The sequence below is a fragment of the Dictyostelium discoideum genome (assembly GCF_000004695.1).
Source record: "Dictyostelium discoideum AX4 chromosome 1 chromosome, whole genome shotgun sequence".
NCBI classification, from domain to species: domain Eukaryota; phylum Evosea; class Eumycetozoa; order Dictyosteliales; family Dictyosteliaceae; genus Dictyostelium; species Dictyostelium discoideum.
Genome location: NC_007087.3, coordinates 1,889,137 through 1,908,028, shown reverse-complemented (window position 1 = coordinate 1,908,028; position 18,892 = coordinate 1,889,137). Strand labels below are relative to the sequence as shown.

The 18,892-nt window shown below is 20.9% G+C and overlaps 10 protein-coding genes across 10 annotated transcripts; 5 read left to right on the top strand and 5 right to left on the bottom strand.

Annotated features, from left to right (window-relative positions):
* Window positions 1–1,204: 1,204 nt before the first annotated feature.
* Window positions 1,205–3,247, bottom strand: DDB_G0268680 (hypothetical protein; the record flags this gene model as incomplete). Its single annotated transcript, XM_641766.1, has 1 exon — window positions 1,205–3,247. The coding sequence occupies one exon, from the start codon at window positions 3,245–3,247 to the stop codon at window positions 1,205–1,207; it is 2,043 nt and encodes a 680-aa protein (XP_646858.1).
* A 506-nt stretch (window positions 3,248–3,753) lies between these two features.
* DDB_G0268678 (TH1 family protein) lies at window positions 3,754–6,108 on the bottom strand (the record flags this gene model as incomplete). Its single annotated transcript, XM_641765.1, has 5 exons — window positions 3,754–4,242; window positions 4,322–4,868; window positions 4,963–5,366; window positions 5,465–5,647; window positions 5,749–6,108. The coding sequence occupies 5 exons, from the start codon at window positions 6,106–6,108 to the stop codon at window positions 3,754–3,756; spliced, it is 1,983 nt and encodes a 660-aa protein (XP_646857.1).
* A 909-nt stretch (window positions 6,109–7,017) lies between these two features.
* Window positions 7,018–9,235, top strand: DDB_G0269052 (hypothetical protein; the record flags this gene model as incomplete). Its single annotated transcript, XM_641764.1, has 5 exons — window positions 7,018–7,161; window positions 7,265–7,414; window positions 7,540–7,980; window positions 8,066–8,226; window positions 8,317–9,235. 5 exons carry the CDS (start codon window positions 7,018–7,020, stop codon window positions 9,233–9,235), a joined length of 1,815 nt encoding a protein of 604 aa, XP_646856.1.
* A 1,002-nt stretch (window positions 9,236–10,237) lies between these two features.
* On the bottom strand, window positions 10,238–10,414 carry DDB_G0268676 (hypothetical protein; the record flags this gene model as incomplete). The annotated part of the gene is made up of 1 exon (XM_641763.1): window positions 10,238–10,414. One exon carries the CDS (start codon window positions 10,412–10,414, stop codon window positions 10,238–10,240), a length of 177 nt encoding a protein of 58 aa, XP_646855.1.
* A 1,138-nt stretch (window positions 10,415–11,552) lies between these two features.
* Window positions 11,553–11,717, top strand: DDB_G0268674 (hypothetical protein; the record flags this gene model as incomplete). The annotated part of the gene is made up of 1 exon (XM_641762.1): window positions 11,553–11,717. One exon carries the CDS (start codon window positions 11,553–11,555, stop codon window positions 11,715–11,717), a length of 165 nt encoding a protein of 54 aa, XP_646854.1.
* Window positions 11,718–12,595: 878 nt separating this feature from the next.
* DDB_G0268672 (hypothetical protein) lies at window positions 12,596–12,769 on the bottom strand (the record flags this gene model as incomplete). The annotated part of the gene is made up of 1 exon (XM_641761.1): window positions 12,596–12,769. The coding sequence occupies one exon, from the start codon at window positions 12,767–12,769 to the stop codon at window positions 12,596–12,598; it is 174 nt and encodes a 57-aa protein (XP_646853.1).
* Window positions 12,770–14,220: 1,451 nt separating this feature from the next.
* On the top strand, window positions 14,221–14,385 carry DDB_G0268670 (hypothetical protein; the record flags this gene model as incomplete). The annotated part of the gene is made up of 1 exon (XM_641760.1): window positions 14,221–14,385. The coding sequence occupies one exon, from the start codon at window positions 14,221–14,223 to the stop codon at window positions 14,383–14,385; it is 165 nt and encodes a 54-aa protein (XP_646852.1).
* A 1,328-nt stretch (window positions 14,386–15,713) lies between these two features.
* Window positions 15,714–16,675, top strand: cycH (hypothetical protein; the record flags this gene model as incomplete). The annotated part of the gene is made up of 2 exons (XM_641759.1): window positions 15,714–15,941; window positions 16,043–16,675. The coding sequence occupies 2 exons, from the start codon at window positions 15,714–15,716 to the stop codon at window positions 16,673–16,675; spliced, it is 861 nt and encodes a 286-aa protein (XP_646851.1).
* Window positions 16,676–16,777: 102 nt separating this feature from the next.
* On the top strand, window positions 16,778–17,179 carry DDB_G0268666 (hypothetical protein; the record flags this gene model as incomplete). Its single annotated transcript, XM_641758.1, has 1 exon — window positions 16,778–17,179. One exon carries the CDS (start codon window positions 16,778–16,780, stop codon window positions 17,177–17,179), a length of 402 nt encoding a protein of 133 aa, XP_646850.1.
* Window positions 17,180–17,316: 137 nt separating this feature from the next.
* On the bottom strand, window positions 17,317–18,597 carry aatA (aspartate aminotransferase; the record flags this gene model as incomplete). Its single annotated transcript, XM_641757.1, has 1 exon — window positions 17,317–18,597. The coding sequence occupies one exon, from the start codon at window positions 18,595–18,597 to the stop codon at window positions 17,317–17,319; it is 1,281 nt and encodes a 426-aa protein (XP_646849.1).
* Window positions 18,598–18,892: the final 295 nt, after the last annotated feature.

Below are 18,892 nucleotides of genomic sequence, written 5' to 3'. Positions count from 1 at the left end.
CAACTGTTCATTACCACAAAAAAAGAAAGAAAAAAAAAAAAAAAAAAAAAAAAAAAAAAAAAAAAAAAAAAAAAAAAAAATAAAATAAAATAAAATAATTAAAAAAAAATACAAAATAAAAAAAAAAATGACATTCTTTCACATTCATCATTTGACGCTCCATTTCATCATAAAAATAATTCGAGTGAATTAACGTTAAAATTTTCGCACAGGGTTACAAGAAAAAAAAAATTGAAAAAAAAAAAAAATAAAATAAAATAAAATAAAAAAAATAAAATAAAATAATCTAGATTTTTTGGAATTGTGCGCCCAATTTTGAAAAATTTGGAAAAAACACATGAAAGTGTGCACAAATAAAAATTTTAAATTCCAGTTGGACTGGCTTTCCGACTTACCTTTAAGGGTTTTAATTTTTTTTTTATGGGTTATTGTATTTTTTAAATGATTTATATTTATACATATATATGTATTATTACAATATTTTTATTATTTTTATATATATTTTTTTTATTTTTTTTTTTTTTTTATTTTTTTTTTTTTTATTTTTTATATTTTATATATATATGTATAAATATTAATATTTTTAAAGGGTAATTGTGGTGACCAAATCCCTATATGTAATTTTACAAAATAAAACAATTGAACACTGTTGTTATTCTAAGCAATTGTCTCTGTTCCAAAATTTTGAAATATCAAAAAAAAAAAAAAAAAAAAAAAAAAAAATTTAAATAAAAAATAAAAAAAAAAAAAAAAAAAAAAAAAAATTAAAAAAAAAAAAAAAAAACTGAAATCGTGGAAAAAGGAATTAGGTATATAATTCATATCGTCATGTTTCATTAAAAAAAATCAACCAACTTCTTTTCGATAAGAAGAATAATTTTTTTATTTATTTATTTTTTTTTTATTTTTTATTTTTTATTTTTTATTTTTTATTTTTTTGTTGCATTTTTTTAATTAAAAAAAAAAAATAAAAAAAAAAATAAAAAAAATAAAATGTGAAATTCCAATTGATTTTTTTATTAGGAAACTAATCAAAAAAAAAAAAAAAAAAAAATGAAAATATCTTCCTTTTTTTTTTTATTTATTTTTTTTCCAGGTTTTCAACCTGGAAAATGACCAGCCGATTTTTTTTTTTTTTTTTTTTTTTTTTTTTTTGTCAACTTTTTATCACTTTTTATTTTATTTTTTTTTTTTTTTTTTATTATTAATAAGTAATATAACCACTATCAAAAGTACTATTATTTGTATCGAAAGAATTGAAAGTTATTGTTCTATTTGTTGGAATAACATTGATAAGTGTAATATAATGAGTTGATTTTGAAAAAGCTTGATACCACTTCAAACTTGAACTTGGTAATGGCCTAATTCCAGTTCCAGCACTACCATCACCAATATAAAGTGTTGAAGATTGACCACCACCACCACTATTAGTACCATTAATAACAGTGTTATTGAATAATGGTAAAGTACGTTTATAAGCATGATCATGATTTTCAAAAGCAATATTAAATTTAAATTTATCAAAAGTTGATAACCAATTATCACGAATAGCAGTTGATTTTGGATTTGAATATTCTCTAATAGTTGGATACATTGGTACATGATAAATTGAGAAACGTAATTGAGTTGAATTAAAATTCATTGAAGAAGATGATGATGGTGATGATGATAATTGTTGATTCATCCAAATTGCTTGTTCACTTAGTGATGAATGATGACCACTATCTAAATTAAAGATTACAGTACCATTTGGACCACCGATATTGATTGTATTGTAAGTTTTCCTGTCATCTACATTATTGCCATCACCAGGGTCCTCTCGTTTTGTCATTTGTGGGAAATATCTCTTAAAGAAGGGTATTCTGTGTGAGGGTGCATCATAGTCACCAATTACTTCATGATTACCAATTGAAGCAATCAAAGGAATGGTATAACCTGTTGCCGATATCATTTTGTATTGCCAATTGTTTAGCCATTTATCAACGATTCTATAGCAAGTATATTGGGCATGGTCATAAGCTAAATCACCACCAATCATTGCGAAATCTGGATTCTTCAATGCCGAGGTTTTCAATAAAGTGGCAGCATCGGCAGTGATATCAACATCGCCACCCACAACAAAACTATAACCATCTTTTGGATTATCAGATTGAGTTTTAAATTTTCTTTCATGTGAGAACCCGTTTTTCCAAGTTCCACAGGTGAAGTAGTAGGATGTCTTTGGCTGCAATCCTTCAATATGCACCCAATTGACGTATCTAATCACCTCCAATGGCATCTTATAGTAATTACCATAGGCTATATAACGATAGCCCGATGTGTTATTGCCCATAGGCGTGGTGTCGTAGAGACAGATTGGGTTGGGCTCGGGGTCGCCCTTTCTCGAGGAGGTGTGAAAGTTGGCAATTATACTCGTACTTGGTTGTTGGTTTAATGTTAGGTAAATGAGACACGGTTCGCCAGAAGTCGCACATGTGGGATTCATATATTTTCTCATGATTCTCGAATCGATGAATGATAATTGGTCCTCACAAGTTCCCTCTAAAAGTATGGTAACCAATAGTATCGCGGTCAATGCTGGTATTAAGCAATACCAATATCTTTGGTTCTTTTTTAAATTACCAATTTTAAATTTAAATGATTGTCTTTTAATGAACCTTTTAAAACCATTTTCAATTTTAAATGTTGATTTTAAAAATTTATCATCGTCAATTGGTACAACCCAAATTGTCCAAAATAAAATAAATCCAAATAACATCAACACAATTCCTGCTGCAATATGTAATTTATCAAACATAACCAATACCAATATCAACAATTCAAATATAGTTAATGATGCAATACATTCTGACATTAATCCCATATAATTCCTTCTATTCTTAAATTCAATATATCTAAATAATTTTCTAATATTTTTACTACTATTATAATTTTCATTTACATTATTAATTATATTATTATTATTATTATTATTATTATTATTATTATTATTATTATTATTATTATTATTATTATTATTATTATTATTAACAGGTATTTGATTTTTTTTAGTATTATCAGTTAATTCAATACCATATTCGTCATCTGTCGAAGTGGGGTTTATATTGGGCCCATTATTTACATATGTTTTAACTCTTTTTTTTGATAAATTATATATTATACTAAAATGAATTATAAATATTAATAATAATAATATATTAAATAAACCTAAACCTAAAAGAGTTTTCTCTTCAACACTGAAATTCATATTTATTTATGAAATTTAAAGTTGAGAGGAGGGAAGGAGGAGTAGGAGTAGGAGGAGGGGGATGAGGTATTTATACAATCGTAAAAATATAAATTTATTTAATTAATTAAATTTTTATATATATATATATATATATGTTTTTATATTTGTGTGTTTTTTACAAAAATTGAAAATTTTATTATGTTTTTTTTTTTAATGAATTAGAAAAAAAAAAAAAAAAAATAAAAAATAAAAAATAAAAAAAAAAATTTTAAAATGATATCGGTACAATTCAATGAATTGTTAAAAAGGTACAAAAAAATGTAACGTCAGTTAGGTTATTTTTAAATTTATTTATTTAATTTTTTATTTTTTTTTTTTTTTTTCAATTTCAAATTCAGTTTTTTATACCTCATATCGTTCTAAAAATATCTTTTTTTTTTTTTTTTCACACATATGCTTTTTAGAATGTCATAATTCATTTTTTTTTAATTTTGACTTTGATTTTTTATTTTATTTTATTTTTATTAAAATACTTGTTCATTTTCATCTTCATTATTATAAATTTCAGTATTATTTCTTTTTGTTGAAGTTTTTGTTGATAAATTATTATTATTGTTATTATTATTATTATTTAAAATTAATTGATTTTTACATTGATCTAAAAAACTTTGAACAGATGGTTCCAATTTTGTACTTTCACCAAATGGATTAATGATTTTAATGATTGATTTCATTTTATCCATAAATGATTGAGAATAAGGTGGTTCGATTATATCTAAAACTTGATTTATAAAGTAACGAGTTAAGGAAGGATCAATTTTTGGTGCCCAACTTTCAATTGTATCTAAAACTGGTATAACATAACCACAACTAAATAAATAAACTATATTATCAATTACATTCTTTCTCATCTCTAATATTGCCAATGATTCTAAATCTTGTGCTTCAACTTCAAAATGTGATACTAATATATTTAATACAACTGATCTATGTAATGGATGTCTTAAACAAATCTATTATTTTTATTATTCAAAAAAATATGTTAATAAATTAATTTACTTTTTTAAATAAATAAATAAATAAACAACTTACATCTCTTAAGAAATCTAAATAAATTGGTACACATAAAGTATTATAACTTGAAAGATTTGTAGTGTCAGTAAGATTATGTTTAATCCATTGCATTATACCCATTGAAATGATTGGAAAGTCTAAATGATCTTTTAGAGTACCAACAACTGATTGTAATTCTGAACCTAATGGATTCGATTGACAAATATTATGAACTATTTCAATTGCACGTGTAATATCTTTAAATACATTATTATCTTTCTCATTGCTACTACTACTACTATTAATACAAACACTATAGGTCACTAAATAAATCCATTTACTCTTATGTACACTTTGAATGACTTTACCAGGACAAAATAAATCACTCAATAATAGTTCCAATAAATTTGGATACCTTAAAAAATCGACTGGTGGTGGTTGAGCTTTTGTATATTCATTATATAATTTAATTATATCACCTGTTGTTGTTGTATTACTCATTAGCAATGATGTTATACTTGATGATATTAATGGATATTGTGATATATTTGACATCATTAACGAAATTCTTTGTGCAATTTTATTTCTAAAAAAAAAAAAAAATAAAATAAAATAAAAAAGTTAGTAATTATAATAATAATAAATTATATATTATTTTGAATTTTTTTTTTTTTTTTTACTTTTTAGTTGCTTCTATTTCTAATTCTTGAGAAATTCTTTTTAAATTATAAGCTTTTTGAGGATTATTTTTAATTAAATTTTGAATTGTTGCTTGAGCGTATAAATAAGTATGTTGATGTTGACAACATGATTTTTTAAATTCATCCAATTGTTGACGAAATGAAATTTCATCCAATGTTACTAAATCCGCTAATGAATCGAATAAAACTTTATTAAAAACTCTATAGTATGTTGAGGCAGTACTTAATGATGCAATTTCATTTTGATAACCTGAATCTGATATTCTTTGAATTATGAAATTTAACATTAAACAATTCTTATGTTCTTCTGATAATTGATATATAAGTGATCTCCATTGTGAATCAACTATCATTTCATCTAACCAATGTGGTGGTGTACTAGACTATATATTATTAATTATTAATATATTAATAAATTTGTGTTTATATATATATATATATATATATATATATATAGATGGTATAAAGATATAACACATACAGAAGTAAAAATAGTATCAGCAACTTTTGGATCAAATTTATTTATTATGATTTCTTTTAAATGATTTGAAAATTGAGTTTGAATTTGTTCTTCTGGTATACCTGCTATCTTTAACCAATAACATAATAAATTACACATTTGTGCATATCCTCTATAACTTTCCGATAAAAATGTAATAACATCCTAAATTATTACACACACACACACACACAATAATATATTAGTTTATGATTTTAATTATTATTATGGTTATTAATAATAATAATAATAATAATATAACTTACTTGTGGTCTACCACCAACTGTGATGTATTCTTTCATTAAGGATGATGCTTCAATTGACATGATTGAATCAGGTTGTTGTAATGATGATTCACATTTCTCTTTAATTAAGTCGGTTGGAGTTTTTAATGTATTTGTATTTGTTGTGGTTGTTGTTGTTGTAGTTGAGGAATTTGTTGGTGAAGTTGGTTGATTGTGTGTCGGTGAAGTTTGTTTTTGTTGTTGTTGGTGTATTGGTGAAGTTGGTTGTTGTTGTTGTTGTTGTTGTTGTTGCTGATGTGTTGGTGAAGTGTGTTGATTGTGCGTTGGTGAAGTTTGATGTTGTTGTTGTTGTTGTTGATGATGTGTTGGTGAAGTGGACATTATATTTTTTTTTTAGAAATATATATTGATGTGTAAGATTAAAAAAAAAAAAACAAAAATTATCAATGAAATTTTAATAAATTTTCATAATAATCCGAATTGTATTTTTCACTTCAAATATTTAATTTTTGACAGTTAAAAAATTTGAAAATATTTGAAAAAAAAAAAAAAAATTTAAAAAAAAAAAAAAAATTAAAAAAAAAAAAAAAAAATTAAAAATAATAAATTTAAATTAAAAAAAAAAAAAAAGAAAATTGGGAGGGTTTTGCATCGAAATTTAAAAATTCTATATAAAGAATAGTTATTAAAATACTAATGGTAAACAATAATATTTTTATGTTTTTAGTATTTTTCTTTTATTTTTATTAATAAAAAAAATAAATAAAAAAAATAAAAAATAAAAAAATAAATAAAAAAAATAAAAAAACAAATAATAAAAAAATAATAATAATAAAAGGAAAAAATAAAAAAAAGGTTTTATTATTACTTTTATTAAAATAAACTCTATTTTATTTATTATTACTTTTATTAAAATAAACTCTCAGAGTTTTTTTATTTTAAATTTTTTTTTTTTTTTGTATTTTTAAATTTTTTTTTTTTTTATTTTTAAATTTTTTTTTTTTTTTTTTTTTATTTTTTTTAAAAATTTTGACACTTGAAAGGTGGTTTAATAATAAACATATCAAAAAAAAAAAAAAAAAAAAAAAAACACATAAACATTATTTTAGTTTTATAAGAATTATAATAATAAAAATTAATTAAAAACAAGAAATTATAATTTTTTTTATTTTTTTTATTTTTTTTTTTTAATTTAATCCCATTTTAATAATTTTTATTTTCTTTTTTTCATTTTTTTTTTTTTTTTTTTCTTCAATCAATTTAAAAAAAATAAATAAAATAAAATAAAGAATGTCATCCATTCCATCATTTAATGAAAGAGTTCACTATTATAAGGAAGCATTAAAGCCATCATCAATTGATATTAGTATCATCCAACATCTTGCAGAGCAAGGAATTCCAGAATCACACGGTTTAAGAGCATGTTATTGGAAGGTATGGAAAAAAATAAAAATTAATTAAAATATTAATAATAATAATAATCATTGTTTTTAAAAATACTAATATTAAATAATATAAATAAATTCGTACAATTTAGATTTTATTAAGATATTTACCATTAGATAGAACACAATGGGAAATTCATTTAAAAAAAAGTAGAAATGGTTATCAAGATTTTATTAATGAATTAATGATTGACCCATATAAAGGTGATTCACCACCACCAAAACAAGAAGAATTTGATCATGTATGTTATTTTATATACATCACATATATATATATATATAAATATCATATATTTTATATTAATTTATTATTATTGTTATTATTTTTATTTTTATTATTATTATTATTATTATTATTATTTTTTAGCCATTAAGTGTTCAAACAGATAGTAAATGGAATGAATATTGGAAAGATCAAAACATATTAATAGATATTGAAAAAGATGTTAGAAGAACATTTCCATCAATGCATTTCTTTAATTATCAACAAGAGGATGGTAAATCAATTCATTATGAGGCATTAAGACGTATTCTATTTATTTATGCAAAATTGAATCCAGGTATTAAATACGTTCAAGGTATGAATGAAATATTGGGTCATGTTTATTACATTTTTGCAACTGATCCTGATCAAGATTGTAAAAAAAATGCAGAAGCAGATTCATTCTATTGTTTCACAAGTTTAATGAGTGAAATTCGTGATAACTTTTGTAAAACTCTAGATAGATCTGATGTTGGTATCATCAGTAGTATTAAAAAATTAAATAGAATTTTAAAAGATAATGATTTAGAATTATGGACTGATTTAGTAAGTTTTATTTAAAAAAGAAAAAAAATAAAAAAAAATAATCATCATCATCATCATTATGCTAATAATAATTATAATTTTATAGGAAGATAAAAAATTGAATCCACAATTTTATAGCTTTAGATGGATTACATTATTATTATCCCAAGAATTTGAATTACCAGATGTATTAAGATTATGGGATGCATTATTTTCAGATCCAAATAGATTTGATTTATTATATTTTTTCTGTTGTTCAATGTTAATGTAGGTGAAAAGTTATATATAAATTAAATTATATATATAAATCAATAGAATTATTAATTAATTTATTTTTTTCATTTTAATTTTTTTTAGTTGTGTAAGAGATCAAATTTTAAAATCATCATTTGCAGATTCATTAAAGCTATTACAAGCTTATCCAAATACAATTGATTTTCATACTATTTATTCCACAGCATTATCATTAAAGAATAAAACATTTAAATTAAATACAGAGAATGTTTTAGAATCTGGACAGTCCTATGCAATTAGATTTTTCAATCCATTTGCATCATTATCTTCACCAACATCACCAAATTCAAGTGTTAATTCAAACAATAGTGGAAGGACAAGTCCAAATAATTCAACTGTACATGATGGAGGAAATAATAATAATATTATTAGTAACGATAATAATAATAATATTAATAATAATAATAATAATAATAATAATCATTCTGTTAATACAAATAATTTAAAAAGTGAAAATTCCATAACCAATAGCAATAGCACTAGTAATAGTTTGTTAAATAAATTAAAACCTTCATCTGGTTCATCTTCACCTGTAACAACTACAGTTTTACAATCTTCAATTGCGAATAATAATAATAATAATAATATTAATAATAATAATAATAATAATAATAATAATAATATTAATATTAATAATAATAATAATAATATTAACAGTAGTAGTAATAATAATAATAACACGCCCACAATACCTCCAAATAATAGTGGTAATAATAACAATAATAATAACAATAATAATAATAATAATAATAATAGTAATAATAATAATAATAATAATAATAATAATAATAATAATAATAATAATAATAATAATAATAATAATAATAATAATAATAATAGTAATAATAATAATATTAATAATAATAACAATCTCAATAATAATAGTAATAACAATAATAATTCTACAACTCCAAATAATCAAAGCCCAAGTAATCAAACTCCGATTATAAAAGGTTTCTTTTCCAAATATTTCGAATCTTAATAACCAAAAGTAATATAAATAATAATATACTTATATATACAAGATAATAGTAACAAATATAACAAAAGAAATTACTATAATTGTTTGTAAAATAATAAAAAAAAAAAAAATTTTTTTTTTTTTTTTTTTTTTTTTTTGTAAACCAAAATCATTTTCCAACATTTTTATTGTGTATTTGATTTGTGTTGTTAAAGTGGGAATGTTTAAATTTTTGTATTTTATTATCATTTTTATTGTGGTGTATTTAATTATGGGCTATAATGTTAAAAATAGAATAAACATTAACAAATTTTAATTCTTTAAAAAAATAAATAAAAAAAAAAAAAAATAAAAACAAAAAGAGATTAAACCAATATTTTTTATTTATTTCATTATAATTTTTTTAATTTTGCATTAAATATAAGTGAGTATTTTAATAAATTAATGTATTAATTTTAATATTAAACAAGTCAAACAAATGTTATTGATATTACTCGAAATGGTCATTTGCTTTAACTAGGTTGGAGTTGGATTTCAACTGTATAAATTCATCAAAAAGTAAGAACATGTTCTATTCCGATGAATTAATGGCCAAATGGTAAAAATTACACTTTCAATCACTCAACTCCAATAATTGAAATGCAAATTAAATGATTCACAAATTTCAACTAAAGGCGACAATATTTCTGTGGAATTGAAATTTAATAAATCAGTTATCGAATTAGTTGATCATCAATTAATCAAATTAAATTACAACCAACAATATTCTAAATTGGTCACAATTAAAGTTATTTTATAATAAAAAATAGTACTATCTTTTGAAAAAAAAAAAAAAAAAGAAAAAAAAAATATATTTATAGATTTAAAATTAAAGAATAAAATTTTTTTAATAATTTATTTTTTTGTTATTCGATTTTTATATTCGTTTGTAATTTTTTTATAAACCCATATGGGTGGTTATATTAGATTCGGAAAGTTTTGTTTTGTAGAAATCTTTTTTTTCTTCTTTGGATTAAAATAAAATCAAAAGTATGGGCCAACACCACCTTGAGGACCAAGTGGATTATTTAAAACTGAAAAAACTTGAATATTTGATTTTTCAAAATTAATTGCAATTGATTTTTGGTCAATATCAAAGGTTTTATTTAAGGATGATGATGAAGATTTATTTAAAATTTTAGTTAATGAAGTGAAAATCATTTTTTATTTAAATTTTTACTTTTATTAATTATATTAAATTAAATTATATTTTTATATTAAATTATATTGATTAATTAATTTTATAATATTTTATAATATTTTATTTGTATTAAATAATGAATAGAAATGAAAAATCATTTTTTTTTTTTTATTAAATACTTTGAAATAAAAAAAATAATATAAAATAATAAAAAATAAATTATAAATGTTAAAAATAGAATTTAACAAGTCGATGCTTGCGAATGTAAAAATAAAAAACGAGAAATAAGTTAATCTTAATATTATATTGATGATATAATTGGATCTAAGTGATTGAGAGAATAAAATCAAAAATAAATACTCAACTGAAGAATAACAATATTATGATAGTTGCTATTCAGTACAATTATTTATTGAACAAATAATTTTCATTTTTACACAAATATTTCACTTTTGATTGTGACGAATCCACAAATTACAAACACATAATTCACCCCTTTTTTATTTTAAAATAATTTGTTTTTTATTTTTTTTATTTTTTTTATTTTTTTAATTATTTTTTCATTTTTTTAAATTTTTTTCAAGTGGTTGAACAAATTAATTTAAGATTTCAATTATTAAAAAAAAAAAAACTCAATTCAATGATTAATAATTATTTGTTAAAAAAAAAAAAAAATCAATAATTCTATAAAATTAAAATAAAAAAATAAAAACAAAATTCCAATGAAATCATTTTTTTTCTCTAAAATAATCTTTAATTCCTTTAAGTCCCTTTGAACCTAAAATTATATTAAATTTTTTTTTTTTTTTTTTTTTTTTAAATCTTAAATTCCTAATTCTTTTGAAAGTAATACAAATTTTTAAATTGAAATTAAAATACTTTGGTAAAATTATTTACAAAATGATCTAATATTTATTTATATTAGTTATTTTTAAATAATTAATTTTTAATATCCAACATTTATTTGTTAATAACTATACTGTGATTATTAGTTCTATATATAACTTTTTTTTAATTTTTTTTTATTTTAAACAATTAAATAAAAAAAAAAAAACTATTTAATCAAAAATGAAAATTCTTTTTAATTCATTATCCAAATAAATCAAAACAAAATAAAAATAAAAATAGAAAATCTAATATTTCTTTTTCAATTTAAAAATGATTTTCACTACTTTAACTAAAATTTCAAATAAATCATCATCATCTTTATCTTCAAACACAACATTTGAAATTAATTCTAAATCAGTTCAAATTGATTTTGGAAATAATTTAAAAATGATAGCTTCATTGATTAATAAACTTGGTCCAAAAGGTGGAATTTAACAAATCCAAAACTCGTTTTACAATTATCAAATTATATCCTTACTCTGAATGACCATATTTGAATTTTTTTATTTCGATCAAAGAAGAAAATAATAATTTTAAAAAAAAGAAAAAACTTTTTCAAACACTTTCCCAACAAATACCACCGAATAATATAAATCACAAAAAATAAAAATTAAATAAAATAAAAATAAAATAAAATAAAATAAAATAAAAATTAAATAAAACTTTCTTTTTTTTACAGTTATTTTTTTTTAGTTTTTTATGTTTTTATTCTTCTTTTTCAAAAAAATAAAATTCTTAAAATTATGAGAATTTCTAATAAAAATAAAGTGATAATTAAAATGATGAAAATAATTAATAAAAATAAAATGAGAAAAATCTTAAAAATAGTTAAAAAATAATAAAACTAAATTTATAAAAATAAATATTATGACTAAAACAATTAATTTGGTTATTTAGTTTTAAAAAAAAAACTCAAAATTATTCTTTTCTTTTTTTTAATTTTTTTTTTAAATTTTTTTTTTGGCAAATAAAATGACCAAAACAACTAATTCTTCTTTTTGATTTTTTTTTTCGCCTTGTAAAACAAACAAAAACTCGTGTTATGAATAATTTATTATTAAATCAGTATTAATTAGTTTTTAATTTTTAGTTTTTTTTTAAAAATAAAAAATAAAATAAAAAAAATAATAGGCTTTAAAATAAAAAATAGATTTTAAAATTAAAGTATAAATTTTATTTAATAGTTTATTTTTTTGTTTTTCGATTTTTAAATTCGTTTTTAAACCCATATGGTTGGTTATATTTGATTCGGAAAGTTTTGTTTTGTAGAGTTTGATGGAAATCTTTTTTTTCTTCTTTGGATTAAAATAAAATCAAAAGTATGGGCCTACACCACCTTGAGGACCAAGTGGATTTAAAACTGTATAAACTTGAATATTTGATTTTTCAAAATTAATTGCAATTGATTTTTGGTCAATATCAAAGGTTTTATTTAAGGATGATGATGAAGATTTATTTAAAATTTTAGTTAATGAAGTGAAAATCATTTTTTATTTAAATTTTTTATTTTTATTTTTATTAATTATTAAATTAAATTATATTTTTATATTAAATTATATTATTTAATTAATTGTATTATATTTTATAATATTTTATTTGTATTGAATAATGAAAAGAAATGAAAAATCATTTTTTTTTATTAAATACTTTTAAAAAAAAATAATAAAATATAATATAAAATAATAAAAAATAAATTATAAATGTTAAAAATAGAATTTAACAAGTAGATGTTTGAGAATGTATAAAATAAAAAATGAGAAATAAGTTAATCTTAACATTATATTGATGATATAATTGGATATGAGTGATTGAGAGAATAAAATCAAAAATAAATATTCAACTGAAGAATAACAATATTATGATAGTGGTTATTCAGTACAATTATTTATTGAACAAATAAAATTCATTTTTACACAAATATTTCACTTTTAATCGTGAGTAATCCACAAATTACAAACACATAATTCACCCCTTTTTTTATTTTTAAATTATTTGTTTTTATTTATTAATTATTTTTTCATTTTTTTTTAAGTGGTTTAACAAAATAATTTAAGGTTTTCAATATAAAAAAAAAAAAAACTCAATTCAATGATTAATAATTATTTGTTTAAAAAAAAAAAAAAAATTCTATATAATTAGAAAAACAAAAACAAAATTCCAATGAAATTATTTTTTTCTTTATAATAATCTTTAATTCCTTTGAACCTAAAATTATATTAAATTTTTTTTTTTTTTTTTTTTTTTTTTTTTTTTTCCAATAATCTAAAATTCTAACTTCTTTTAAAAGTAATATTATTTTTTTTATTTGAAATTAAAACCAAAATACTTTGTTATAATTATTTACAAATGATCAAAAATTTATTTATATATTAATTATTTTTAAACAATTAATTTAAATTCTAACTAAAATAATTCTGTTCAACCCCAAAAAAAAAAAAAAAAAAAAAAAAAAAAAAAAAAAAAATCAAAGAAATATGTGGGGTGAAATAATTTTTGTATTGTGGAGTAATTTATAAAATTGGGTGTATAAACGATTATTATTTTTTACACAATAAAATTGGTACTATCATTATATTTATAATTTTTCAGTTGGTAATACCTCTTCAATCTGATTTAATCAAAAATTAAAATGATTAGATAATCCTCATTTAACTTACTTATTCATTTTTAAAATTATTATTATCGAAAACATTTATTTGTTAAATAACTATACTGTGAATATCGGTTCCATTTATAACTTTTTATTTATTTATTTATTTATTTTAAATTTCTATTTTTTTTTTTTAAAACAATTAAATAAAAAAAAAAAAAAAAGAAAAAAAACTATTTAATCAAAAATGAAAATTAATTTTATTTCATTATCCAAATAAATCAAAAAAAAAATAAAATCAAAAAAAATCTAATATTTCTTTTTCAATAAAATATATTCAATTAAAAAATGATTTTCACTACTTTAACTAAAATTTCAAATAAATCGTCATCATCATTATCTTCAAACACAACATTTGAAATTAATTCTAAATCAGTTCAAATTAATTTTGGAAATAATTTAAAAATGATAGCTTCATTGATTAATAAACTTGGTCCAAAAGGTGGAATTTAACAAATCCAAAACTCGTTTTACAATTATCAAATTATGCCCTTACTCTGAATTACTATTTTTGAATTTTTTATTTCAACCAAAGAAGAAAATAATAATTTTAAAAAAAAAAAAAAATCTTTTTCAAACACTTTCCCAACGAATACCACCGAATAATATCACAAAAAAAAAATAATAAAAAAAAAAAAAAAATTAAATTAAAACTTTTTCATTCTTATTTTTTCATTACCCAACAATTCAAAAAATTCAACACCATTAATGTTAAAGATTGGTTATTACTCCTCGTGTAGCGCAATTTCCTCGACAACTGTTAGGATTGAATGTTACATTCAACCAATTCCAAAAGGCTCAATATTAAATTCACTCAAAAAAACAGGGCTCAAGTTTTCCTTCTTTTCAGAAGTAGGTTTAATTAAATCTAAGGGGTGGTCTTTCACGCTTGACCAAAGTCTCCCACCTATCCTACACACTTTGGTTTTAATTTACTTTGTATTAATTTTGCTGTAAGAAGCCCTTAAAATATTTTTTTAATTTTTTTTTAAATTAAAGTCAAAATAAATAAAAATTTTTATTATGGGTTTTTTTTTTTTTTTTTTTTCCAAAATCCTTCAAATAAAAAAAAAAGAAATAGACAAGAAAAAAAAAATATCCTTTTTATTATTGTTTTTTTATTATTAATTTTTTATTACTATTTTTTATTTTGAAGAACAACAAGTTGGGAATATTTTAAAATTTGGTTTTTTGGAATTAAAAAAAAAAAAAAAAAATTGGTTTGGTTGTTTTATTTTTGTGTGTCTATTTATACCAATACAATGTTGCAAAAAAAAATAATAGTTGGTAAAAAAAAAATAAAAAAATGAAAAAATTTCCAAGGTAAAATATGGTAATAACAAGGTGTTTGACAAAAAAAAACAGGGATCGAAGTTTTTTTAATTAGTGGTGGTATTTCACGGCCGACATAGTCTCCCACCTATTCTACACCTTATTTATTTACTTTATTTTGCTGTAAGAAGCCCTTGTAATCTTCATATTTTATTCCATTTTTAATTTAAAACAAAAAAAAAAAAAAAATTATTATGGGTTTAGTATATTATTTATTTTTTTCGAAAGTAATTTAATTAATAAAAAAAGAGAAAAAATTTTAAAAAAAAAAAAAAAAAAAAAAAAAAAAAAAAAAAAAAAAAAAAAAAAAAAAAAAAAAAAAAAACAATCCCATTTTTTTTTTTCATTTTTTTTTTTTTTATATTCACTTTTTTTTCATTTGTATTTTTAATTTCCTTTTTTTTGGCAACCTTTTTAATATTAATATTATTATTATTATTTTAAATATAATGTCATATAATGAATCATCACAAATTAAATATTGGATGTTTAATAATGAAGGATTAAAAAAATTAAGAGAACAATGTAATAATCAACATAAACAAGTGATTTTAGAAAAAACACCATCATCTGAACCAAATATACTATCACCCGACGATGAATTATCATTAATACATTATTATGAAACTAAAACATTAGAAATTGCAATGGCTTTAAATTTACCTGATAAAGTATCTGTAAGTATATATATACCTTTATTCATCATCATCATCATACTCTCATTGTGGATATTAATTTTTTTTTTTTTTTTTTTTTTTTTTTTTTTTTTTTTAAAAAGGCACCAGCAATTATATATATAAAAAGATTTTATTTAAAGAATAGTATAATGCAATATGGAGCGAAATTGGTGATGTTATCATGTTTATTCATTGCATGTAAAACAGAGGATAATCATTTAGATATCGATTATTATAGTAATATTACTAAAGCATCACCATCAGATATTACAAATTTAGAAATTATCATTTTAGAATCATTAAATTTCAATCTAATAGTTTATCATCCATTTAGACCAATGTATGGTTACATTTTAGATATTAATGATAACTCTGCAATCTATAATAACACCAATGGTGTATCACCTATTAAATTTGATACTCTTTGGGAAACTTGTAAAAAATCAATTCAAAAATCATTATTTAGTGATTGTTGTTTTGAATTTCATCCTCAAATTATTGCATTAGCTTGTTTAAATTTAAATTGGGATGGTTTTAATATGTATTGTATTAATAATAATAATAATAATAATAATAATAATAATAATAATAATAATAATAATAATAATAATAATAATAATAATAATAATAATAATAATAATAATAATAATAATAATAATAATAATAATAATAATAATAATAATAATAATAATAATAATAATAATAATAATAATAATAATAATTTATTATTATAAATAAGATTTAAATGAAAAATAATTAATTATTTTTATTTTTTTAAAAATTTTAGGTATATAGAAAATAAATTTATAGATAAAGGTCAAGAATTTTTAAATGGTATGATTGAAAAAATTAATCAAGTTAAACAGGTTTTATTAAATGTACCAGATAAACCAGATTTAGAAGTTGTAAAAAAGATTGATAGAAAATTAATATTTTTAAATAATCCTGAAAAAGAAAAAAGAAAATCAAAAAAAGATCCAAACAAAAATCCAAAAAAGAAAACAAAACCTTCAACAACAACAGGAACAGCAACAACAACAACAACAAATGATACAACAAATAATGATACTACAACAACAGCAACAGCAACTACTGAACAAACTACCACATTAACAACATCAATGTCAACCGATCAAGATATGTCATCAAATACTAGTACCACTACAGCAACAACAACAACAACAACAACTGATACAGAAATGTTAAATTTGGAAACAACAACAACAACAACAAATTAAATTATATAAATAAAATAAAATAAAATAAAAAGAAAATTTTATTATTTTTCTTTTTTTTTTTTTTAAAATTACAATATACATAACATTAATTACATTTTTTTATTAATGAATATTTGTTTTTTGTTTTTTTTTTTTTTTTAATTATCTTTTGTAACGGCAGCCATTGCTTTAGCGAGATATTCAACATTTGTTGAATTAATACCAGCAATTGAGATACGACCATTACGAGTTAAATAGATGTGATATTCATTTGCCAAACGATCAACTTGTTCTGGAGTTAAACCAGTGAAACAAAACATACCAATTTGAGTGGTAATATGAGACCAATCACGAGTTGAACCATGTTTTTTAAGGTATTTGACTAATTGTTCTCTCATGTTAATGATACGATCGGCCATACCTTTAACTTCGGATCTCCATTCATTGGTTAATTCTTTATCTTTGAGGATAGCTTGAACGAGACGAGCTCCATAAACTGGTGGATTAGAGTACATTGGACGAATTAAGATCTTTAATTGAGATTCAACGTTGAGAGCTTGATCTGAAGTTTCAGTGAGAATGGAGAAAGCACCAATACGTTCACCATAGAGACCAAAGTTTTTAGCAAATGATTGACAGAGAGCAATGTTGTGACCATCTTCGACAAACATACGGACAGCGGCAGCATCCTTTTCTGGGCTACCAGATGCGAAACCTTGATAAGCGAAATCAAAGAGAACAAAATGACCACGCTCTTTACAGATTTCAGAGATCTTTTTCCATTGCTCAGCGGTTGGATCGACACCGGTTGGATTGTGAGCACATGCATGTAATAAAATGATTGAACCCTCTGGAGCGGCAGCGATATCCTTTGTCATGGCTTCAAAGTTTAATCCACAAGTGGCTGGATTGTAGTAACCGTAGGATTTGACTGGAATGCCTGCATCGTTGAAAATAACATTATGGTTACCCCATGTTGGGTTTGGTACGTATGCGGTTTTACCCTTGAGGAAACGGGCAAAGAAATCAGCGGCAATTCTTAAAGCACCAGTACCTGAAATCGATTGAACGGTGGCAATACGTTTCTCTTTAATATGTTTACACTCTTCACCCAATGCTAATTGTGCTGCCAATTGATTGAATGCTGCAACACCAACAATTGGTGCGTATTCGTGATCGACGTTGGCTTCATAGATCTTTTTGTCTGCTTTCTTTACGCAATCCAATACGTATGGTTTACCATTTTCATCTCTGTATGCACCAACACCTAAATTGATCTTTGATGGTGAGGTATCTTTATTGTAAGCAATGCTAACACCTAAAATTGGATCTTCTGGTCCCTTTTGAACATTTGCCCACCAATTTGTATTGGTTGAGAATTGTCTAATATTTTTTTGTCCAAATTTAATATTTGAAATGAGTCTTGCTGATCTGATCATTATTTTTTAAAGAAAAAAAAAAAAAATGAATTATAAAAAAATGAAAATATTAAAAAAAAAAAAAAAAAAAAAAATTTTGAATTAAAAAAAAAAAAAAAAAAAAAAAAATTGAAAATGAAAAAAAAAAAAAAATATAAAAATTTAAAAAAATTAAAATTTCTTTTTTCGCCACAATTCGAACGTCATAATTAAACAAAAAAGGAATTTATATGTTAAATTACTGGTTTTTTTGAACGATAAAAAAAAAAACAATGTTGTGATATTACTTCTAAATCAAAATAAATTTAAAACAAGT